This window comes from Xiphophorus couchianus, chromosome 4 (assembly GCF_001444195.1).
Source record: "Xiphophorus couchianus chromosome 4, X_couchianus-1.0, whole genome shotgun sequence".
Classification (NCBI taxonomy): domain Eukaryota; kingdom Metazoa; phylum Chordata; class Actinopteri; order Cyprinodontiformes; family Poeciliidae; genus Xiphophorus; species Xiphophorus couchianus.
In genome coordinates this window covers 13,059,441-13,084,392 of record NC_040231.1, presented here as the reverse complement: position 1 = coordinate 13,084,392, position 24,952 = coordinate 13,059,441, and the positions used below count along the sequence as shown (strand labels likewise).

General features: G+C 40.2%; 2 protein-coding genes across 3 annotated transcripts; both read right to left on the bottom strand.

Annotated features, from left to right (window-relative positions):
- Positions 1–1,848: 1,848 nt before the first annotated feature.
- acta1b (actin alpha 1, skeletal muscle b) lies at positions 1,849–5,778 on the bottom strand. 2 transcript variants are annotated; one of them, XM_028015526.1, is made up of 7 exons: positions 5,646–5,778; positions 4,630–4,766; positions 3,968–4,292; positions 2,972–3,133; positions 2,693–2,884; positions 2,426–2,607; positions 1,853–2,330 (listed from the first exon to the last, which is right to left on the bottom strand). In XM_028015526.1, the coding sequence occupies exons 2-7, from the start codon at positions 4,756–4,758 to the stop codon at positions 2,187–2,189; spliced, it is 1,134 nt and encodes a 377-aa protein (XP_027871327.1). In that variant the 5' UTR covers positions 4,759–4,766; positions 5,646–5,778; the 3' UTR covers positions 1,853–2,186. The 2 variants fall into 2 exon arrangements, with proteins under 2 accessions (XP_027871328.1, XP_027871327.1); XM_028015527.1 differs by lacking the exon at positions 5,646–5,778 and having other exon boundaries at positions 1,849–2,330.
- Positions 5,779–12,235: 6,457 nt separating this feature from the next.
- Positions 12,236–24,539, bottom strand: abcb10 (ATP-binding cassette, sub-family B (MDR/TAP), member 10). The gene is made up of 14 exons (XM_028015518.1): positions 23,544–24,539; positions 22,252–22,458; positions 21,376–21,578; positions 18,927–19,061; positions 18,542–18,688; positions 17,420–17,555; positions 17,247–17,342; positions 16,263–16,472; positions 15,078–15,157; positions 14,794–14,974; positions 13,766–13,809; positions 13,489–13,523; positions 13,302–13,360; positions 12,236–12,784 (listed from the first exon to the last, which is right to left on the bottom strand). The coding sequence occupies exons 1-14, from the start codon at positions 23,935–23,937 to the stop codon at positions 12,591–12,593; spliced, it is 2,121 nt and encodes a 706-aa protein (XP_027871319.1). The 5' UTR covers positions 23,938–24,539; the 3' UTR covers positions 12,236–12,590.
- Between the last annotated feature and the right edge of the window lie 413 nt (positions 24,540–24,952).

Below are 24,952 nucleotides of genomic sequence, written 5' to 3'. Positions count from 1 at the left end.
TTGATCTTTAAAATACCCAAATTCCCGCATAACTTTATATTTTGCTCCGGGTAATTTTTAAACATTAAGTTATTGATACTGTTTTACTCTTACTTGAGTAATTTTCTGGGTACTCTGCCCCTCTCGGATTACCTGGTGAGCTCATATTCATATAAGGCAGAGCTTGCGGAGAGGGTCCCTCTGAACCCAGTATGCTTTCGACTAAAAATGGTCCGGGGTCCAGGGCGGTGCGTGTGGCAGCTCAACGGGATTCCGGAGCGGGTGTCCGGTGTCCCAGCGCTATTGATCCGGGTCAGCTATAACAGCAGAGCCGCTCCTGTTGCGCCTGTTGCCTTTGCGCATTCCTGCCAAGTGCTATTCTGAATGTGCGTGTTGAAGATGTTCCCACTTTTGTGACCGAGCAGTCCGCCAAGCAGAGCCGATGATGACGTGACGCACCTTCATCCCACATATCCGTCTCTCTATCTGACATGTTCGTATCGCAAATGCTACATTTGGTCAGGTTGTGTATTTTGGTGTTAATTATTCTTTCTTTTTATGAATGTTTTCGACATTCATGAAGAAATTTAAACATGTGCAGCTCTGGAATAAATGAAGATCACGCTGCACTGAGCCCCAGTGAAAACCTCCTGGTTTTTCCACCAAATATTGATTTCTGAACTCTTCCTGAGTTAAAACATTAGTATTGTTGTTGTTTCTAAATAAATATGAACTTGTTTTCTTTATATTATTTGAGGTCTGAAAGCTCTGCGTCGTTTTAAATTTCACCATTTCTCATTTTCTGCAAATAAAAACTAAATTTTTGCTTTGAATATAGTTCATTTTACTCAAACATAGAGCTATAAAGAGTAAAAATTGAGAAATAGATTATTTTAAATGGTCTCTTAATATTTTCCAGCGCTATTTGGACACTTATGGGGACAGATATTGTTATTTTTGAGGAAATAAATATGTAATTTCTTATTTGTATGAGGTTAAAATTGAGAATACTCATAAGTCATCAACAAAAATGAACATTTATGTTTAAAGGCTACAAAAAAATTCAATTGCAGACTTTAAAAGGAGATTTTGTTTGTGTTCCAGGGTCGTAGGTGCAGCAGTTTATTCAAACAATGTTCATTTGTGTTGTTGCTAATTTTTGACATTGTAAAATTCAGGCAATAATCAATGTAAATCCCTCCAAAAACAACACATACGATGTCATAAAATAAATAAACACTCAGCAAATTCATTGATATTGGTTCTGGTGAGAATTGAAGTCAGCAATGGATTTTATTGGAAGACTTTTTAATTTTTTGTGCTGCATGTCGCTAATGTAGTTATTTTTGTGTTCAAGGGTCATGTGGAGGAATTGATTCATTAGTTATTGATCAGATTCAGTGTTGATGTTTGATTCTCTCAGGTTCAGATGAAACTCACTTCCACCACAGGAAAGAAAATCAAATCTACAAATATATCATATAGGAAAAAAGAGAAAGTGAGCTTTTGATCGCCAAAACTGGCATTTAAGAGGTGAAAAATTAAGAAAATTTGTACTTTTTTGAGAGAGGGAACTAACAATTTATGAGTTAGAGTATCAAACAATTTATGATAATATGTTTCGCATGTTAAAAACCGAATTTAAGCTCAGGCTTCCTTTTTTTTAAAAAAAAAAGGAAAAGTCACATTATCTTTTTGTGGCAGTCTTTAAAATTTTGTCCAGATGGATCACAAAATGCTCCAAATGTTCAGCTCTTGGTTTAATTTTAGGTCGTTGTTAAAGGAAACCCTGAGCTTTGACTCGTTTTTACTGCATTTTTAGTTTTTCCACCCTCCCCTTTAAGAGAAAACCAAGGCCAGGCGCAAAAATACCAAATAATGGACTTTAATAAATTATCAATATGTATATACACTTACATTCACATGTGTTGGGCAACATGTCGTTGTTATTTCTTTTTTTTTTATTAAAGTTTTTTTGGTGTATGCATGGTTCAGTGGTTGTTTTCACAGCCTTTCTCCGTGCAACACAGACAACAAACAGCTATGAAATATGCAGATTTTAAACCAATATAAATTGCATTTGGATGTCAACGGCGCAGACAGCCAGTCCATTGACAGCAGAGTGTTGCTGTGCCGCAGAGCTCTTCCTTCCTCCTCGCTCGTTCTCCAGGCTGCCGGTGGTGGTGGAGAAGAAGAAGATGGAGGATTTAGAAGCACTTCCTGTGGACAATGCTGGGGCCGGCCTCGTCGTACTCCTGCTTGGAGATCCACATCTGCTGGAAGGTGGACAGGGAAGCCAGGATGGAGCCACCGATCCAGACGGAGTACTTCCTCTCGGGAGGAGCGATGATCTAGAGAGAGGAAGGTGGCGGGAGTTTAGTAAAAAAAAAAATCAGTCAAGAAGCTGAAATTTGTGCGTAAAAAAGTCGTGATCTGGTTTGTTTACCTTGATCTTCATGGTGCTGGGGGCCAGGGCAGTGATCTCCTTCTGCATACGGTCAGCAATACCAGGGTACATGGTGGTACCGCCGGAGAGCACATTGTTGGCGTACAGATCCTTACGGATGTCAATATCGCACTTCATGATGCTGTTGTAGGCAGTCTCATGGATGCCAGCAGACTCCATTCCTGGTCAGGTGAGAACGCAAGTGTTAGGAGGACTAAAGTGGAGTCGTGGTTGCCATTTTAAGACAAAGAAGAATATCTGGAGTACCGATGAAGGAAGGCTGGAAGAGGGTCTCGGGGCAACGGAACCTCTCGTTACCGATGGTGATGACCTGACCGTCGGGAAGCTCGTAGCTCTTCTCCAGGGAGGAGGAGGAGGCAGCGGTGGCCATCTCGTTCTCGAAGTCCAGGGCCACGTAGCACAGCTTCTCCTTGATGTCGCGCACGATCTCACGCTCAGCTGCAGGGAGGAAGATCCATAAGTTATTATTCAGAGAGCAAAAGGGCGGCGGCTGTCAATAAACGTGCGCCAAAGTGAGTCTCTCACCGGTGGTCACGAAAGAGTAGCCACGCTCAGTCAGGATCTTCATCAGGTAGTCGGTCAGATCGCGACCAGCCAGGTCCAGACGCATGATGGCGTGGGGCAGGGCGTAACCCTCATATACTGGGACGTTGTGGGTCACACCATCACCAGCATCCAGCACAATACCTGAGAGGAGGCAAGAGGGTGAGCTTAGTAAAGCTCGAGTGATTCTTTAAAAACAAAACAAAAAAAAAACTTCTCAAAACTACATAACATGATGTGACGGTATGTTCATAAATTTTAAAAGAAATTCTGTGTGTAAACGCTGTGCGTAAAATTGGCTAATCTGAAAAAAATACTCAGGTAATTTGTGTGTATCTTTGTGAGGAGTTGCAGCGGAGAAAATCTTGAATGATCCTAAAAAAAAATCTTTAAACTATTAAACAGAATGTGACGTGTTGCGACTAATGCAGGTGCGTAAATATTCGAAGAAATGTTGTGCGTAAAATGATCCAATCGGAAAAATCAGGAAAATTGTGAGTATCTTTTCGAGGAGTCACAGCGGAGAAAATCCCCAGTGATCTTAAAATAAATCTTAAAATTGTAGAAGGGATGCGACTAAAGTTTGTGCGTAAAGTTATCTAATCTGAAAAAATACTCAAGTAAATTCAGCGGACCTTTGTGAGTCGCTTCTGAGTTGTTGCAAGAAGATTAATTTAGTTAAGACTTAAAAAAAAAATTAAAACAATTAAACACGATGTGACGGGATGCGACTAAAGTGTGTGCATAATATTCAAAGAAAGGTGCGTAAAGTTATCCAATTTGGAAAAACATCCAGGTAAATTGTATGGATCTTTGTGAGGAGTCGCTGCGGAAAAATCCCAAGTCCTCCTGAAAAGAATCGTGATGTGACTAAAGTATGTGCGTAAACATTCCAAGAAATGTTGTGCGTAAAGTTTTCCCATCTGAAAACTCTTCAGGTAATTTGTGTGGGTCTTTGTTTTTAGTTGTGGTTCTCACCAGTGGTACGGCCGGAAGCGTACAGGGACAGCACAGCCTGGATGGCCACATACATGGCGGGGACGTTGAAGGTCTCAAACATGATCTGGGTCATCTTCTCCCTGTTGGCCTTGGGGTTCAAGGGGGCCTCAGTGAGCAGGGTTGGGTGCTCCTCGGGGGCCACTCTCAGCTCGTTGTAGAAGGTGTGGTGCCAGATCTTCTCCATGTCGTCCCAGTTGGTGATGATGCCGTGCTCGATGGGGTACTTCAGAGTCAGGATACCCCTCTTGCTCTGGGCCTCGTCGCCGACGTAGGAGTCCTTCTGACCCATACCGACCATGACACCCTGGAGGAGGAGGGAAGGAGAAGGTTATCCATGCGGGTGGGCGCAGAGAAACGACCTTTGTGCAGCCAGACTGGCTTCGCATAGCGATCATTGCGTAAATGTGCCAAATAACGGCGTGCGTCACAAAGACGGCACAAGTGACAAATTTAGTCTCAGTGACTGAGCCGCAGTTACACGGCTCACTCTGAGAAACTAAACTTAAACCTGATGCTATGCATTAAAATATTTACTAATATCTCTTCTTTTCATGTGGATAACAGGCTCAGGTGTCACAATTGCTACCACCAGTTTGTATTAAAGTCTCATAATTTGGAGGCTTTTCTTCTTCGTTGGTTACCTGGTGACGGGGGCGGCCGACGATGGAGGGGAAGACGGCCCTGGGGGCGTCGTCTCCGGCGAAGCCGGCCTTCACCAGGCCGGAGCCGTTGTCGCACACAAGGGCGGTAGTCTCATCGTCGTCACACATGTTGGCTTCTGTCACCCAGGAGAGAAACAGGAAGATCAGAGCGCACCGAGTCACCTCACCGTGTGGGAATATATGGATTAAATCCACACGCAGCCTTTAAGGAACCCGCAGTTTTCCTTCAGATTAAAACGACTGCGTTAACTCCACGTCTAAATTCTTAAAAATTACTCTAAGGATTACGAACATTGAGAGCTTGATGTCGTTATGGATTCAAAATAGGCTTTAAATGGAAAGTTAAAACACTCTTTCATTGGATTTAATGAACAAAAGCTGAATTGTAAATTTGACTCTGATTTTAGACAAAAAAATGTGGCTGTTTTATTATGCAACTGGACATCATTTTTGCAATTTTACCTTTAATTTGGAGGAATTTTTAAATCAAAATATGGCTTACCTGTTCCCTCGTTGTTGTCTGAGGAAACATACAACAAAGTGCGTTGTATGTTCTGATTTAAAAATTCCTCAAAAGAATTTTTGATTCTTTTGAGGATTCTTTTGATTACACAATTCTTTTTGATTGTGTAATCAAAAAGAATTTTTGATTCTTTTGAGGAATTTTTAAATCAAAATTTGGCCAAAAATTAAGCCAAAATTTTGATTTTGGCTTCATTTTTCCTCAAAACTAAAGGCAAATACAGCGAGGAAACAGGTAAGGCCAACAGTAATTTTGCGCTTAATCAATGCCAATAATTATTATTGAGGTTTAGTCTTACAGTTTCAGATTCTTAGACTGTAAATATTTCCTCCGGATCGTGTGTATTTTTTTTACAAACTATCTGGTCCTACATCTTCCCCGGACGCTCCGCCGGTTCTCTAAGGCCTACAGTCTGCGGCTCCAACCGGGACGAGAAGCTTCGGAAAGCGGCCGATCCTCGCAGGAGTCTTACCTTAGGTGTTTGTCTGCGGCTCGGAGAGAACGACCCAACCAGTGCTGCTGCTGAACCAGCTGGAGTCCTGGCCGCTGCCCGTCCGCCTTTTATAGCGGCCGTCCACCATTCACAAAGCTCAGCACTGGCCCCCATCCCGGCCCTCGGCCATATTAGGATGCTGCCAGGCACCGGCGGCGGGAGTGGGTGGGTGTGTTCGCGGGGGCAGAGGGGTTCTGGTGGGGTGGCTCTCATTGATGGGGATCCAGAGTGACGCTGTGCGCCCCCAGCGAGCAGAGCGGGCGCTCCATGTATGGGCCTGTCGCTCTGACCTCCCTTCGAGCCCCGCAGACCCACCTAGACGGCCGTATAAGGAGCCGCCGCGGGCCGCCGGGGGGTTTCTATGGGAGATGCCAGTTGCTGCCAAGCAGGGTTATAGATTTGCTGCTAGTAGGCCTCATCCGGCCTTAAAATGGGAAAACGCTTCCCTCATGTGAACCGATTTAGGCCGCAGAGAGCAGAGCCGGGATGGTCCCGCTGAGGCGGATGGACTCATGGAAATCAATTGGATGGAAACTTTTAGGGATTTTCTTACATTTCTAATCATGAAATGTAAGGAATTAAACTCCGTCAGGTTTTATGAGACAATTCAAGCCTCTCACTCACTTACTCACTCACTCACTCACTCACTCACTCACTCACTCACTCACTCACTCACTCACTCACTCACTCACTCACCATGCACTGATTTCCTTCTGCAAAGCGAATCACACACATCCCACCTGCATTCACATGCATTTTATCCTCTGAATTAATTCAGCGCTTCACTTTTTAAACCTTTTTGCAGAGCACATGGCTCAGTGTGAGCTGGACCGGCCGCCAGCTGAAACCTTATCCTCCTGCAGAGCCTGTACTCTGCTCTGTCACTGCAGCAGCAGCCGGAATAATTATAACTCTGCTGGAGGTGGTGGTGGTGGTGTGTGTGTGTGTGGGGGGGGGAGAGAAAGACAAATGTGGAGACTGTGTTCATGTGCGCACATGCTTGTTAGTGTGTTGAAGTGCAAAGATGGCTCAGTGTTCATAGATGAGGAGGAAGGACAGAATAATGCTTCATTTTAATTTAATTTAAATTATTGGATTAGGACAGAGCGTATGAATCTACATTGATAGAATCCAGAGGAAAGTAAATCAGCTCAGTTTCAACCTTTACACAAAAGCTAAATTATTCATAGGACGGATGTTATTTGGGAAACTCAACTGGAAAATCTAATGACAGATAAACTCATCAATCGATCTTTACTTTTAAAATTCTTGGATTGTGTATGCCTTTAACTTAGATTTAGGATTGTACTTTGACTAGACCACTCAAAAAAATCTTCATTCTCGTTCATGTTACAATCCAGGGATGCTTATGTTATCTCCCCTGTGCTCTTGGTCTCCCGTTTTATGTCGACAAAACGAGGACAGAAACCTTCCAGAAGTTTCCACTGGTTTCTCATCAGATCAACAAAATATTTCCCATGAGTCTTTGGGATAATCAAGACACTTATTGTGTGTTTATAAGATGAGGCATTGTTTCCCTGTGATTTTTGCCCTGCATGTTTCTTTCCTATTATTAAATCCTAAATGTTGACCTTTAGGGAGGTTCAAGTTAAACTTTGACCTTTGCTCTTTTGGGACTCAGTGGACGTTGTGTCAATTGGCTCTTGGAGTAATTTTGGTTGGAAAGTTTTATTACTGCTCTGTGCTTTCTTCATTTGTGGATGTTTATTATTATTTTACCTCTTCATAACCAGGAAGTACCACTGAAATAAAAACACAATAAATCAGAACTATTCATACAAGTTAAGTTAAAGTAAATGACATTGTGATCCTTTTCAGGAATGTTCTTGAATTTCTTTAAGATCTCTCGGCCTACTTCATGCTGTCAGGCAGGTTCTGTTCTGCTTCTGGCTTGTGAAATTGAGGTTAATTAAAAAAAAAAAATTAAACAAACATAATTCATGATTTAAGAAGAGCAGGTTGCCAGGTAACCTTGGTCTGATGTTAACTTTGATCCATAAAGTCAAAGAGTGACAAAGAAGCACAAACAGGAGAAATACTGTATCTGCACTGCAAAAACCAAACCAAACAAAATATTTTCCAAACGTTTCTAGAGCAAATATTTCAGTGCACTTGAATTAAGACAAAAAACAACTCAGTACAATAAATCAGGTTGCTTTAAGTCAGTAAATCCTGGATTCATTTATAAAAAGTATCAGTTCTGGGGCATGCCGTGGTGGCGTAGTGGTTAGCGCGACCCATATTTGGAGGCCTTCAGTTCTTGACGCGGCCGTCGTGGGTTCGACTCCCGGACCTGACGATATTTGCCGCATGTCTTCCCCCCTCTCCTTCCCCATTTCTTGTCAGCCTACTATCATATAAGGGACACTAGAGCCCACAAAAGACCCCCTGGAGGGGTTAAAAAAAAAAGTATCAGTTCCACTAACAAATTTCTCACTTAAACAGGAATAATGTTTCAGTGAAAGTAGTGCATTTTACCTGTATTCAACAATTATTTAGTTAAATTAAGCTTGATGAGAAGTTACTTATGAGCTAATTTTGTGTTATTTCAAGCGTACGAAGATATTTGCCAATACTTGGTGATATTTTGTGTTTTTGCAGTGTAAGGTTTCTAATCCCGGGAACAGGCGATAAACTCTCTAAATGCTGGTGGATGGGAGCTAAGTGGGTGAGGCCTCCTTTGCACTGCATGGATTAGGAAATGTGTGTTTGCGCGTGGGGGGGCTGCAGAGCCAGAGCCAGGCTGAGCTACTTTTATGCACTTGTTGTGGAGCCGTTCTGAACCCGAGGGCCAGAGAAACGCCTAAAATGTAAAGGGGCTGGCAGTTGTCGGGGAAGGAGTGACGGCGGAGGGGAGGGAAGGGCGGAGGTCACAGGGGCCGCGGTGGGGGAGGAGGAGAGCGAGGCGCTCTGCGGAGGCAGAGGAAGGTGGAGGAGTGTGTGCAGCAGGTGGCGGAGAGCATGAGTTCAGTCTGAGCGACGGAGAGCAGCAGATTTATGTCGATTTAAGCAGGACGGGGAAGAGATTTCCAGGATCGCTGATGCAAAGTGATTTTTTTAAAAGCATGTTTGGTTACTGACTTCCTGTTCATGTCCTCACAGGTTTAACTCGACTGAAGGTTTCTGGACGGACCCTGGAGAGAGAGATTAGAAAGATCAAACCGGTTCTCCTACAGAATCCCATCTCTGTGCAGCATAGCAGCTTCAGTGGACTCTTCTGATTTCTTTCCTTTTTTTTTTTTTTAAAGAGAAATGTATTTTTTGAGGCGTAAATCTTTGACTTTTATTACAGAGGGACTTGGACAGGAATATCTTCAGGAATTTGCCTGAATGACTCCCTGATTATCAAATCAAAATCAAATCAAATTTTATTTGTATAACACATTTCACCATCAATAAATTTGTAATTAATTACATTTCAAATACAATCCTAAACAGGTGGTTTTTAGTCGAGATTTAAAGAAAGTCAGTGTTTCAGCTGTTTTACAGTTTTCTGAAAGTTTGTTTCCAAATTTGTGGTGATTATATTATCGACATGCTAAAAATCTGCTTTCATTTTGTAAATTTAGAATCAGAAACTGTGACAATTTACCTATAAAGTGGGTTTATATTTACTTGCAGCTCTGGAACAATTAAGAGACCACTGAAACTGATCAGTGTGTCTGGTTTTAGTTTTTATAGGTTTATGTTTGAGTAAAATGAACATTGTTCTTTTATTCTATGAACTACTAACACAACATGTCTCTGAAATTCCAAGCAAAAATTTAGTATTTATTTCCAAAAAATGAGTAATGGTAAAGATAACAAAAAAGATGCAGAGCTTTCAGACCTAAAATAATGCAAGGAAAACAAGTTCATATTCATTTAAAAACAACAATACTAATGGTTTAACTCAGGAAGAGTTCAGAAATATTAATATTTGGTGGAATAACCAGGAGGTTTTCAATCAGAAAGTTAAATTTTAGTTTCATCTGGCACTTTGTTTACTGAGAGCCATAACAACATGATTTGTTGTAAACAGAAAACTCCCTTAATCTTTCCACTCCTCCATAAGAAAAAGCTGTATATATTAAGAAATGCCGGTTGTTACTGATAGTGGTTCTCATTTTATGATCTTTATATGTAGAAAACTATAAAAACTATGTCCTTCTTCTTCACAATTACTTTGCAAAAGATTATTATTATTATTATTATTATTATTATTAATAATAATAATAATAATAATAATAATAATAATAATGTTGTGGTCGTAACCTGACAAAATGTAAAAATACAAAAAACTAAACAAAAAACAAAAAATTATTACAATCACTAGATTTTGCAAAAACCTGTTGGGTCTTCAACAAACTTTGGTTCAGTTCCAGATGGGACAACAACATCCAAAATACATTTGTAGAGGATATTTCAGATCTGTCAACCAAGTCTGTTCAGAGCTGAGTTCACATTATGCATCTCATCTCTGTGAGTTTTATTTTCAGACAGCAGCTCCGGGCTGAAAATGGCGCCACCTGGTGGCAGTCTGAGAAATTCCGTAAACTCCTCTTGGTTTTCTGTTTTTGTTAAAAATTAAAAGAGCAGAAGGTAGGCAACTATTTTTAACATTATGGGCCTAAAAAAAACTAATATAAAACACGCAAAGCAAAAAAACTAGAAATTAATATTCCACTTTATTTATTTTTGGAAATAATACTTTATAAAATATGGATCAAATTTAGGTTATATTTATACAGCTTCATATTAAAACCTTTAAAATTAAAAAAGATGAACATATTTGTACTTCCCGTGACAGACATTGATCCTACATTGACAAACAAATCAATCTGATAATTTATTCCAACCTGAAGTGAATCAGATAAACTCGAATTCATTTCCTTCTTTTTAAACATTCACTAAACACAAAAAAGATCAAACAGGAAACTAAAAACATAAAGTGAAAAGATTAATAAACACAATGCAATACTGTAACCTGAATAGAGGCTAAAACAAGACACTTTTAAATTGAAACAGGGTAAAACAAACTACAGAATGATTAATAAAAAACAAAAAACATAAACTGGACTCATTTTCTGCAGCCATACAATCTACAAACTTAAGTCAATAAATATTTAATGACTACACATTTACAAAACCACAAACTAACAGACACAAAATTAAGATTTAGTGAAAGTTCAGCGCCGGATTTGTTCTCGGTTTCCACGTCAATCTCTCTTGTGAACTCAAACAAAAAAAAACTTTTATATTAAAAGGACGTTATTCCGTAACAAATGATCAGAGCAGTTCTGTGATGGCAGTAATGTGTTAAAGGTGCACAATTTTTTTGTCCTTCTTTGTAAATCAACTATAAATATACTGTATATACTAGGAGTTATATTTTTATAGTTCTTCACAGGGGGCACAACCTTATGGCATTTGAAAATGGGGAAAAGCAATAATAATGTTTGATGCTTCCAATTAGGTTTTCATTTAAAAGTCAGATATTACAAAAAAAGAGGGGATTTAATCCAGACTTTTTAAATGTTTCATGGAGAGAATTATTCCTTCATAGTCTGGATTTCTTTACCAGCTGTAATATTTAGTTCGCAAGTGTTCGGAAGTGTTCAGTGGTTTTTGACATGTTTATAAAGAATTAAAGGCTTTCATGATTAAATATTTATATCTCTGAGAGACATACAGTTGTTATGCATCTACTCTCTAATTTGCAACAGAAAACATTTAAGCTACAGTATCCAACTTCTATAAAAAAATAAGTCAGATAATCTCCCTGAGATACCATTGTTGTCTGAAGAAAGGCACTGCTCCCCCAGCAAAAACAACCAATAAGAGGCAGAAGACAGGTGTTAGTGCTGTCAATCAACCTCATGTAATCGCTGCTAAATGGAAAATAAACAACTCATTGTTGCAGAAAAGTTGTTTATCTGCCGTCATCAGTGGTCATGCTAACTAGCCCGATTATTCCTGACAATTGAAACGTAATCAATTACAAATTTATTGATGGAACTTGATTTAATGTCGTGTTTTGATTGTTGGTTCTATGTTACTTTGTGTTTCTGTGTTTGATATGATGTAAAGCAGTTTGAAATGCCTTGCAGCTATAATGTGCTATACAAATAAAATTTCATTGATTGATTGACAGGCTATGTTAGCGCCACACATAGGGTGATTGACAGCGCTAAGACCCGCCTCCTGGCTCCGATTGGTTGTTTCTACTTATCACTGGGAGAAGGCAGAGAGTAAACATTTTTTCACAGATTATCTGTCTCATATTAAACTGTTGAATAGCGACAGTTTCAACAAATATGTTAAGAAAAAATCTTTTATAAAAGTTACATACTGCAGCTTTAAGTCGGTCGATGTCTGATTCTGACGATGGTTTGGAGACTCGACCCGCTTTCGTAAAAACGGTCAAGTTGAGCAGCTTTATAGCAGCCACTTCAAACCAAATGTAAATAACTGTAAATGCAGATGTTGAAGAAAGACAATTTTACATAGAAAACAATTTATAGACCAAACCTTTCCAATGAGCACACGTTGGTCAATAACGTCTTCAGTACAGTGTAAAAACCACATATAGCTGCTTGTATTTATTTAGGCCCTAAAAAGAGCAGTAAAAAGCTTCAAGTTTTCAAGTTCAGACACCAGTACATAAATATACATTTAGCAGTGTTTTTGGCTGATTTGTATAAAGTGATTACACAAAGTGTTTCATAGCACGTGGGAGGGTTTGGTTTAGAAATCAAACATCCAGCGAGTAAAAAGTTTGTCCTCAGATCTTACTCAGATTAAATCGGTGTCCAGGAATAAGTGAATCCCGGCTTCAGTACAAATGTGATCCGCTCTCAGAAAATCTGTTCTCAAACTGCAGTTTCCCTCATATTTGATTCTCCCCTCCTCCTCTTCCTCTCCTCAGAGAAGCGCTCGCTGCTGTTCTTCCTGGAGAAACGCCTGCTTCTCCATCAGCTTCCTGAACAGTCCCTGCCTGTTTTCCAGCAGCTCCGTGGGCTGGCCGCACTCGGCCACCCGCTGCTGGTCCAGGACGGCGACGGAGTCGGCGTTCTTGATGGTGGACAGGCGGTGAGCAATGATCATCACCGTCCTCCCTGTTCATCAAGAAAGGGATTAGGGCTGCAACTAACGATTATTTTAGTTATCGATTAATCAATTATTCTGACAAATAATCAATTATTCTCACGATTAATCGGTTATTCTGACAATCAATTACTCTAAAATGATTACAATATTTGATAATTGATTATTCTCTAAATTAATCTCTAAAATTTGCCATTTAAGCAAATGGCACATTTTAGAATCAGTTAACGATTAATACCTTACTAATCATCATATTAATCAACATATTGATTATTCTGATGCTTAATCGATTAATCAAATTTGGCTCAATTACTGCTCTGAGTATGTTGTTCTTTCAGCAAATTGCAAATTTTAGAGTCTGAATATCCAGGTAATGACAAAAGCAGTTACTAAATTAGTCGATTATTTCAATAGCCAATTCAACGCGATTAATTGTTTCAGTCCTAAGTGTGATTAACAAGAGTAATGATAAAAGAAATGCAGGCCGTTTGCTTGTTTAAAGCTGTAACGACTAAATGAATGGTCTACCTTCCATGAGGCTCTCCAAAGCCTCCTGAACAAGGAACTCGTTCTCAGCATCCAGTGCACTGAAGTAAAGAAGAAATCAAACGTTTTCGTGAACAGAATGAAACAGGAAGTGTTTTAAACCAGAAGGTGTCAGGTAAAAGCCACCACAGTCAAAATACTGAAAACCATCTCAGTCAGTCAGTCTCACCTGGTGGCCTCGTCTAACAGCAGGATCTTTGGGTTCTGAAAAAAAGAAACATTAAAATGACAAATTCGTGTTTTTTAGGAAGAATTTCTCTACCAATTTGTAATTTATGCCCATTTACAGTGATCAATTAGATACTTTAGTACCGTTTCTTGATGTAACCCAACTTTAATCTTCCTTACACCTCTATTCATTACTATGTGCAGAAACAAAAAGCTAAATATAGCCGTGCTTTCCTCTTATGCATTGAAAACAACAGAAAACATGTGGCTGTGGTTACCTTGAGCAGAGCTCTGGCGATGGCTATCCTCTGCTTCTGACCACCTGACATCCAGACACAGATCAATCGTGAGTAAAAGCTGCATGCTAGCAGTGGCAGCTTTAATGTCACTTTTTTTTCCACCAGAGAAATATCCCCAGACTCATTTACGCTTATCTTTTCCAGTAGCCATTTTACAGCACATACAGAGGTAAAACCATGACCACACATGCAGGAGTTCCGCTGGGGTTGCTAGGTAACAGGCCTGGGCTAGGCTGGGGTTGCTAGGTAACGATGCAGTGCTGTGGAATGTGGTGGTATTATGTGAAAGTGACTTTTTTGAGCTTTACATCATGTTATAATGTTATTCCATTATTTTTATGATGTAAAGCACTTCGAAATGCCTTTTTGCTGAAATGTGCCATATAAATAAAATTTGATTGATTGATTGATTGATCAAAAGCATACCTGGAGTGTTGCCTTGATTCATTAATGCATTCATTAATGCATGGAGATTAAATACTTTAATCTGCAGTGGCAACCATTCAGCTGAGCCCATTCTATGAGCCACTTCTCAGTGCAATGCTAGCAAAATGTTAAAGGGTTAACTGAGAGCGATTTTGTGATCACTTCCTGAAGGTGGAGTTTCACAAAATCAAGACTTTTTAAAGAGACAGTGGCCCAATTTTAAGGCGCTAAATTACAAACGTAAATTTCTTTTAAGTCATATTTGAAATATAGCATTTTTTATAACAACGATAACACTGTTACTTGATTGTGCTATAAAATGGCACTATATAGCTGGAAGATACGCAATACTGTCCCTTTAACAATCTGGAGGTTTTGAAATGGCTCATTTTCCAGACACCAAAAAAACATTAACTTATTGCCAAAAAATGGCTGGATGCATTTTTAAGCACTTGGTCTGTTTTTAGAAGCAGTTGAGATCCAATTGGAAGCACAAAAATGTGCAAAATGTGAATTTTGCCTAATAGGTTCCCTTTAAAGCGTGGCTCTTAATCCATCCTGTTGCTGCCCCAGTTCCTCACCTGACAGCAGCACTCCTTTCTCCCCCACCACAGTGTCAAAGCCTTTGGGAAAGCTCTGGATGAAGTCATAGGCGTTGGCCACTCTGGCGGCGCTGTGGATGTCCTGAATGGTCACAGCGTCCGGGTCGATGGCGCCGTATGCAATGTTTTCTCTGATGGAGCAGGAAAACAAAACTGGCTCCTGGAAGAGACAAAACACAGTGACTACTGTATTCTCCTTTAAATCCTGAATCCTTTAAGCTGCTTTCCAGTCTGGTGTTGGGTTTCAACGGGTCTTTAATTACCTGGCTGACAGTCCCAATGTGATTCCTGAGCCAGTAGGGATTCAGATCCCTGATGTCATGACCATCTATAGTAATGGTACCTGGAGAAGAGAGATGTTTCATAAAGATGCAGAAATGTCCATTAACTTGGCAGCAGCACATTCATTCACAGGCTGCACTAGTGCTGCTAAATCGATTTGATAAATTAATCAAATGTTTGGTTTGTGATCATTTAATTTTTGGAAAATATGGAGTTGATTGTAGGCTCAATGTCTACCATCTCTGACAAGCGTTTTTTACAGCTTTATTCATTTGGACTTTGAATTCAGGTCAACTCTATGACGGAATATTACGACCGTGCTAAGGCTATGTTTATTTTATTACAAGAATAAAGTCATAACATTACAAATGTACGGTCGTAAATTTAGGAGAATGAAGAAGTCATTTTATGAGAACTCTAAAATGAAAATGTGAAGTTATACTTTGGTTTTATTTTTTTGCCAAAGTATAACTTAAGTATAGAAATATTTAATCTTTTAAAACATCAGCATCATTATCAGTAACAGGATTTGAAACGATCATGCAACCAACTGAGTCTATTTTGAAGAAAGAGTCATACGGACTGAGCAGATTATGTCATATTTTGTTAATTTTATCAAAACAAAATTTCTTCATTGAAACAACATTTTTCTCGTAATTTTAAGATGTTTCTTTCTGGTAAAATTACATCTTTACTGTGCCAATATTATGACTGCAGTCTCGTAATTTAACAAGAATTCTCGTACAGCTTAACGAAGGGATGATTGAAATATTAACCGTTTTTACAAGTCATTTGTAATTTCTTTCTAAAAAGAGAAAGCGAAAAAAACCCATTTAAATAAAAAAAAAAAGATCTGGTATGAAATATATCAGTTTTTATTTTTAACTCATGTCGCACAGCCCTAAGCTGAACAGTAAAGCTGTAGTTTGCACTTTTGCCTAGTGGCATTAAGGTAATTGGTTTAAAATCAGCCTGGAGTCTTTCTAGCATGTTCTTCGTGAGTATACATGTTCGCCAAAGTCCAGAAACATAACTGCTAGATTAACTGAGCTCGCTAAATTATTCTTAAGTCATGCTGCTTTGTCGCCAACCTTGAAAGATGAGCAGGAAAAGACAACAGATCTTTTCCTGGAAAACACAACAGATGGACATTTATTTACTCTTACCAGCATCTGGGTCATACAGCCTGAGAAGCAGAGACACCAGGGAGGACTTCCCCGAGCCACTGGGCCCCACCACGGCCATGATGGTTCCCGCCGGGACCAGAAGGTTCAGATTCTGGAAAATAGGAGCGTCCTTCCGTGTCGGGTAGGAAAAGGAGACGTTGGAGAACTCCAGCTGGCCTTTCAGGTGATCTGGAGATAGGATCCGTCCCTCTGTAAATGAGTGGAGTAAATAAAAATAGATAACCTGAAATATTGTTAAAAGAAAAGCAAAGTAATGGAGAAGACATTGTTTTTAGCCAAAAAGCACAATGGGCCAACTAAAACCAAAACAGACATAAAAATCACTAATGGACAGAGTTGGGTAGTAACTAGTTATATTTACTCAAATACATTTACTTGAGTAACTTTTTTTGAAAAAAAAAAAGGTACTTTTAGGAGTATTTTTGCTATGCTGTACTATGACTCTGTAATTTTACTATGAAACATTTTTACTCTTAGTTGAGTAAATTTCTGGATTTTCTATCCACAGAATTAAAAACAAACTTGTTTTAACCAAAAACTCACCAGACACAGACACACACCTGCAGTTTTTGTTGAAGTTTCGTAAGTTTTTTTTATTGAAAGAAACTGATTTGGGAAAAAAACATGTTTTTACCTGATCTAGTTATTTTTATTACATGTATGAATTATTGTCATTTTGGTTCTTTAAAATACAGAAATTTGAACTTAACTTTATATTTTGGTCTGATGATGTAATTTTTAGATATGAAATGATTAATAATTTAATCAGTTACTCAGTACTTGAGTAGACTTTTTATCAAATACTTTTTTACTGTTACTTGAGTAATTTCTTGGATGGCTACTGTTAACTTTTACCTGAGTAAAATATGCTGAAGTGGTGCTACTGTTACTTTGCTACTCTGCCCACCTCTCCTAATGGATAAGAGAAGTAAATATGAGAAGAAAAATCTTCTTCTTACAAACCATTTAGAGGAAACTCAGGCTTCCTGTCCAGCAGCTCCCAGAGTCTGGCTCCGGCTCCAAAACCTTTCATCAGCTCTGAATAGAATGAACTTAGACCTGCACACACACACACCCCATCAGTCACAAACACTGTGTGTCATACATAGTGCATCAGAGAGCAGTCATGGAGTTACCTGCGATGCTGATGCCCACCCAGAAGGTGTACATGAGGAAGGAGGAGAGCTCTCCCACCGTCATGTGCTGGCTGGCCGTCAGGAGGCCTCCTTTGTAGAGCACCGACAGGATCATGAGGTTACCGCTCAGACCAGTCTGGGACATAAACAGATGCATCGTTTTACTTAATTACAACAGCATCTGGTGCAACTCACAGTGATTACACAAAGAGAACTTGCTAAAAGTCTCCATGACAAAACTTCCCCTTGATACGACCGACTAATAAAAGTTTACAAAATAAAAAACACATACACACCTAGAGATAAAATCCAGCTGGAGAATGGGTTGTTGTCTAACTTGTAAATTTTGGGGGGGTTTTTGTGTTTGTTTTAAAGGGTGATCTATTATGCTTTGAACAGGTTAGGATAGATCTATGGTCTTTACAAAACATTTTTAACAACATCATTCTTAGATAATACGATTTTAGTTACTCAGTTCTGCCTATTTTGAGCTTTTCTAGGGCCTTTAAACTCTAAATCCAAGTAAGCTGCTGCTGGCCACAACCCCTAACTCAATGTTTACCCTGAGACAAGGATGTGCAGTTATACAGCTGGATATCTTTGAAAAGCAGAAGTGGGGCCTCATGCACAACCAATGCAGCTGGTTTATGGATGGTAAAGTCAACAACAAAACACTTGTCTTTTTCCAGGAGCCATTGTATAGCGCATAAAGCAGTAAAACCAGCTGACCAAATGTGGTGGAACTCAGATTGGGTTGCTAGGTAACAGCCTGTGCTCAGCTGGGGTTGCTAAACAACGGCACAAAGCCCATTGAATATGACTCAACAATCAGGAGGTTTCAAAAACGGCTCATTTTCCAGACACCAAAACATTAACCTGCCAAAAAGTGGCTGGATGTTTTTTTTTTAAGTATTTGGTTTGCTTATAGAAGCAGCAGAAACCCAAATGGACGTATAAAAATTTACAAAATTAAAATTTTACTTTACAATACCCCTGACATGGAAGAGTATTATTTAGTGGTTCAGTGTTGTAAAAAAAACAAAACACAAACACAGCAGAATCCTGTGTGCAATACCTCCTGCTATAACTGTGGATTTGCATCACAATTGTTGCCACACTTACCACGCCAAAGAACCCGGCTCGGATGACGGCCTCCTTCCTGGCCAGGCTCAGGACGTAGTCCGTCTTCTGTGTGTACTTGTCGACCTCTGACAGCTCCTTACCAAAGGCCCGAACCGTCCGGATGTTGCCGATCCGCTCCTCCGCCAGCTGCATGCACCGTTTTATTAGGGCTTATTAAACTTTATCTCCAGTTTTAATTAAGTTACAACAGGCAGAGCGGGCTTTAAATCACACCGATACAAACTGAGGGCTGAGCAAACACTGGTTTGAAAAGGGTCACATTAAAATAAGAGAGAAGAAAGACGTAACACTGAGCATAAAAGCAAATTAATATAAAGTTAAAAAAAAATAACCTGAAACCACCTTCTGCTGCCAGCCTGCGTACCTGTGTCGCTTGTGCAAGTGCATCTTGTGTTCGTTTGGAGATGGAGCGAAGGTATCGGCCATAGATGATAGCAAGAACGGCGATGGGAGGAACGATCATCAAAACAAAACTCGCAAGACTGGGAGAGACATAGAACTGGAGAAAACAACAAGAAAGCTGCAATTAGTGGAAAAACAAACAAAAACAGCAGTATAAAGACATCAACAGACTAATTAAATGCATACTGTGGTAAGATTTTCATAAAGAACACACAAAGATAGATTCTGTATAGATATTGTATAATTCTTCACTTTTCATATTTATATTGTATTGAGTCGGTTTCAGTGCCCAACCCAAACCAGTTTCTTTTACGCATGCTAAATGCAATAAACTGATAATTAAAAATGCATTTGTCCTCACAGACAAGGCATAACTTCCTGAAAGAAAGAAAATTCTCTAGTAACTAAACCAGACCAGCGACTCCTCGTGTTTCAGGTGTAAATAAATCCAACAACATATTATTAATGCCAGTTAGATTCAGTCACACTATGAAAATTAGTTGTGAATTGGTGGGATATAAATAAACTGAACTGGATTGAAGCAACAGAGCTGTTGCTGTGTTGTGAATGTAGAAAGCTCACAGTCTAATAATAATAATCTAATAATAATAAAAAGATCAGTGATCTCCTCATTCCGGCTGCAGGAACTGATAAGTAGTTTCAGGGAATCCTTTCACTTCCTCATCACTGAAAAACATGAGAACAAACCTTGTATTTAATGACTTACTTTCTTTTAGGTGGAAAAAGAGAAAGCAAATAATTTAATAAAGTAGAACAAGTTTTAATACGTTTTTTAAGGAATGAGTTAAAGAAATCTAAGAAATATAAAGCAGGCCTAGCAAGAATGAAAAGGAAATAACCAGAAGCGATCCGTTTCCTTTTAGGTATAATTAGTTTTCCTGTGAATCACTTTACCGTGCCAGAGTCTTTTTTTAGTAACTTGACTGAAACTCGCTTCACTTATACAGGAAGGACATAATGAAGAGGACAAGAAGATGTCAAGACAATGAAAACTATTCCCAATACGGAGCGATTAATACGCTCAGTTTGCTAACTATGCTGCTATTAGCAGAATGACCACAACCTGAACATGTAGGTTGTTTACACAAAATACCATCCAAAATATCACCAAGGCAAGTTTCTCTACCATGCCTCCTTGAACAGGTCAGGTTAGTATACGTCTACGGGTCACACAAAACATGTTCATTACATTTTCATTACAAAATCATTCTCACATAAAGAGATTTCAGTTTGATCAGTTCTGTCGATTTTGAGGTCTGGCGACCTGCCAGGCTTCTAATACACTGGGGAAAAGCAGAAGTGGAGCATCCTGCACAACCAACAAGTGTCCAGCAAGTAGTTCCTGGATGGTAAGTCAAGAGCAAAACACTTGTCTTTTCCAGCAGCCATTGTACAGCGCATGCAATAGTAAAACCAGCAAACCAAACATGATGGAACTCAGTCGGAGTTGCTAGGTAACGGGCTGGGCTCAGTCAGGGTTGGTAGGTAATGGGCTGGGCTCAGTCGGAGTTGCTAGGTAACGGGCTGGGCTCAGTCGGAGTTTCTAGGTAACGGGCTGGGCTCAGTCAGGGTTGGTAGGTAATGGGCTGGGCTCAGTCAGGGTTGCTAGGTAACGGGCTGGGCTCAGTCAGGGTTGGTAGGTAATGGGCTGGGCTCAGTCAGGGTTGCTAGGTAACGGGCTGGGCTCAGTCGGAGTTTCTAGGTAACGGGCTGGGCTCAGTCAGGGTTGGTAGGTAATGGGCTGGGCTCAGTCAGGGTTGCTAGGTAACGGGCTGGGCTCAGTCAGGGTTGGTAGGTAATGGGCTGGGCTCAGTCGGAGTTGCTAGGTAACGGGCTGGGCTCAGTCGGAGTTGCTAGGTAACGGGCTGGGCTCAGTCGGAGTTGCTAGGTAACGGGCTGGGCTCAGTCGGAGTTTCTAGGTAACGGGCTGGGCTCAGTCGGGGTTGCTAAGTAACAGGATGGGCTCAGTCGGGGTTGCTAAGTAACAGGATGGGCTCAGTCGGAATTGCTAGGTAACGGGCTGGGCTCAGTCGGAGTTGCTAGGTAACGGGCTGGGCTCAGTCGGAGTTGGTGGGTAATGACACAGTGCCCGTTGAATTTGACTCAACAATCCGGAGGTTTCAAAACAGCTCATTTTCCAGACACTAAAAAACATTAACTTATTGCCAAAAATTGGGTCGTGGTTATTTTTAAGTGCTTGGGTTTTTAAAATCAGTTCAGACCAAAATGGAAATACAAAAAAAGTATGAATTTTGGATAATTGGTCCCCTGCTTTCAAATTTAAAAACTCTTCTGTGGAATTAACAGCTTTCTTTCAGATTCTTAAAACTGCTCTCTTTCCTGCCCCAAAGTGGCTGCAGCTTGTTTGTTCAGACTGAGACGGGTTTTACCATCATGCTGACGCCGGCCACTGCCTGAGCGACGGCTCTCAGCCCGTCTGACAGGTTGTCCGTGATCGAGTGGCCCACCACCGATGTGTCAGACGACAACCTGTTGATGAGCTCTCCGGTCCTGTTCTTGTCAAAAAAACCCACTTCCTGCCTGAGGACGGCGGAGAAAACTGTGGCTCGGAGATTACGGACTATCTGCTGGCCTGAGGTGAGAGGAAAGATTATTTTGACGATTTATTGATTAAACAGATTTTTAAAAACATTCTGCAGGTTTTTAATATGAGCCTTATTTTATGCAATATTAGAAATACATTAAAACATCGAAATAAACAGATAATACAATTATTTTTAGAAATGCAAATAAACACCTTATTGCCTAAAATGAAATAGAATAACATTCCTTTAGTGAACACTTGATCATTTGTAGCAAAGGATTCATTAACATCAACAAGAGAAAAGCTCAGCTCTTCCTGCTCGACTTAACAGCAGTACAGTTTCAGCTGATCTATTGATATTATTTGGATTAACTGATTAATAATTGGATAGAAAATGGTGCTAACAGGAGATTTTATTTACAGAAGTTGAACCAAGTGAAGCTAAAACTGCCACTTGAGGATTTGAACATATTTACAGACACAAGTTTTTTGTTTTTAAATGCAAAATGTTTTATTTTTTGTTCAGTTTTGTTTTAATTACTGCTCCGAGTGTGTTGTTCTTTAGTTATCTAAATTACTTAACGATTATTTCAATAATCAATTTATCCGATTGTTTCAGCCTTGCTCGACGTAAAACAATGCTGTGTACCTAAGAGGTTTGTCCATGTCTAAGTAATGCACGACGTCTTCAAGCGAATCCTTCATGTGCCGCTTGACTCACCTGACGCTTGCATGAGGTAAACTCTGGCAGCGTTCGCCGCGCCGCCGCACAAGAAAACCCCGGTCAGCATGAGGCAGAGGGACGTCAGAGAGGCCGTCATCGTCTCCGTGTCTGCGCCGGACGCGTAGATGGTGTCTATGACTCGGCCCAGGAAGAAGGGAGCCGACATGGTCACGGCGCTGGAGACGGTGAGGAAGCCAACGCCGGCTGGAGGAGCAAGAAGCCAAAAACATGCAGGAAGAAATCTGGATTAAAATCTAAAGAGTCTAGTGTTTTTCCAGGGAATGATTGCCAAGCAGTGAACACAGGTTACATTTTCTATGCGTTTGGGCAACTGAGCATGCAAAATGTACAGAAATAACTGCTGAAAATTACACAAATTGATGAACTTTGTAGAAGTTGTAGAAAATAAGGGCTTCCTGAAATAAAAATGCCAGCCTCCTATTAACTTCAACAAAGAGAAACAACATTTTTTATCATCAAGCAGATGAGGGCAGACCAGTGCTAAAGGCCTTCCGCCAGCCTCTAACACAGGCTGACACATGCACTTTATATAGGAAACCATAATGCATTAAAAATTATGATAGCATAAGCTGGATGTAAATAACTTTGAGTGAATTCATTGTTTAACTTTTACAGGACAAAACTCAGATATTTTTCCTTGACGAACCTCTTTGAACATTTAGATATATGTTCATTTCATATGTTTTTGTTCAATTATATTCATTTTAAGGTGAAAATGTATGTGGACAATATTTCAAGGCTATAATGTTTAGTAAGATATTACTTCATGGAAAAATGGAGCAAGTCACCCGGGCCAGACTTTAGAAATGGCACTTTTTAAGAGGAGACCTGGAAATGTATTTATTTATTTATGAATGCATTTTTTTCAGACATTGTTCTTCATATAAGTGTCAGAGACCTTTATCAGATGAGTTGTAATAATATTTTGGGATGTTTATGAATATAAACAGTACTCCAGGATTTGAAAATTATGAATTTATAGCATTTTTTGGGAACAACGTGGAGCTTCTGGCCAAGGGATGGAATAAACCCACCATGAGTTCATACTCAATTTTACAGATTAATGCACTGTAGTTTACATTAGTTTTTTTTTTCCTTTAGTGGATAGGACACCAAATCAATTTCTAGCCCAGGTGCCAGAATCGTTGAGAATCAGGTCCCGCAAATCACTGTAATAGTAACTAATATGCTGCTTTTAGTAAAGGTAAAATATGAAGTGATAAATCTATAATCTGAGTCATTGTTTTAGCCTGTTATCTGCAGGTTACCTGCCAGTCTCCATCTCTCCGGGTGAGCGAGATCCAGAATCCGTTTAACATCATCCAGAGGGACGGTGGTCGGAATCCGCTGGCTCTCCGCGTCCGTCTGGCTCTTCGCGGACTCAGCAGGTGTGGAGGCCGCCGACGAGCTGGCAAAAGCAACAGGTGTGTGTGCGACAGTCCGTCCACGGAGGGAAGAGAGTCCGCTGGTGAACGCGCTGCAGGACAGGACAGAGAGGACGGGACTGGGTGGTGGACATGCGGAGGTCTTCAGCCCGGCGGACTGCCTCCTCCTCCGGTGGGAAGCTGAAAGGATCGCCCGGTGCTCCAGGCACAGCAACCTGGACTGGGCCAGCTTTAATTTATTGAAGTGCATCCTGTTCATGCGAATTAAAAGCCTCATTGTCCCAGCGGTGAGACAGTAATTTAACAAATCTGATTATATTGATGCCTCACAGAGACATTCAGAACCACTGACTAACTGACAGCGTCGACGTGGTTCTGATTCGGTCCACTCGAAGCAGAGTCCCTCAGCACTCCATATCCTCAGCAGGGACGCTTGTCGTCGCTACATTGCGGGGTCTTTTAGACCGTTATTGCAGACTTTATCAGCCCCTGACAGTCGCCTTTCACCCAGTTTATCTCTTATCACTAACCAGCTCCCAACACCCTGCTGCTGCCCGTCACTATCATCTGCGCCGGCGGCCACCTGGAGCGCAAACAGCAGAGACCGAAAACCGCCGTAACATCCGGGAAAGCCCCGCGACATTCAACCTAAATCCACCTGGAGTGAGCTGGAATCACACAAACATTAAAGGTGACCCTCTTCGGCTCGCAGGTAACAGTAACTCACGGTATATCCGCCTCGGTGAGGTTGATGATGTAAGAAAACTTTCCCAGGCCGAACTAAACGAACCCAGAGCGAACAAGCTTGAACACAAAAACGGTTCTTCTTATTCCTTTTTAAAATAGTGGTTGCTAAGCAGCGTTTGAGTGCGCACTACCGCCACCAACTGGGATGGAGTGTTATGGAAGAAAGAGTGTGGATGAAGGGACACTTTTTTGGGCAAGGTGGGGTTTAAAACAAGTAGATTTACTTTTACTTGAGTAAAATTATTATGACGAAGTAATACTATCTGAGTAAAATGTCTGGCCACTATTACCCACTTTGACTAACTTCACAAAATGAAGAATAAACATATTTATTTTTATTATTATTATTATTATTATTTTTTGTTTGTTTGTTTGTTTTTTCTTGGTGCAAGTTAAATATTTCTTAATAAAAAGCGCAGAGTATGTATCTCTTTTTTCAATTTGGTCAAATAAAGGAAAATGCAATCAACAATCTTTTTTTAAAAATTGGATCTCTGGAAGCCCAACACATAATAATAATAATAATAATAATAATAATAATAATA

Bases quoted from the DNA above. Each gene is read 5' to 3' on its own strand.
- abcb10 (XM_028015518.1), bottom strand. From the start codon at position 23,937: ATGAGGCTTTTAATTCGCATGAACAGGATGCACTTCAATAAATTAAAG. The intron at 13,810-14,793 runs GTGAGGAACTGG...TCTGGATGTCAG, and splicing joins GAAAGGAGTGCTGCTGTCAG to GTGGTCAGAAGCAGAGGATA. The intron at 12,785-13,301 runs GTAGACCATTCA...CTTGATGAACAG, and splicing joins TTTGGAGAGCCTCATGGAAG to GGAGGACGGTGATGATCATT.
- acta1b (XM_028015526.1), bottom strand. From the start codon at position 4,758: ATGTGTGACGACGATGAGACTACCGCCCTTGTGTGCGACAACGGCTCC. The intron at 2,885-2,971 runs GTGAGAGACTCA...TCCTCCCTGCAG, and splicing joins CTACTCTTTCGTGACCACCG to CTGAGCGTGAGATCGTGCGC. The intron at 2,331-2,425 runs GTAAACAAACCA...TCCTCTCTCTAG, and splicing joins CCAGCACCATGAAGATCAAG to ATCATCGCTCCTCCCGAGAG.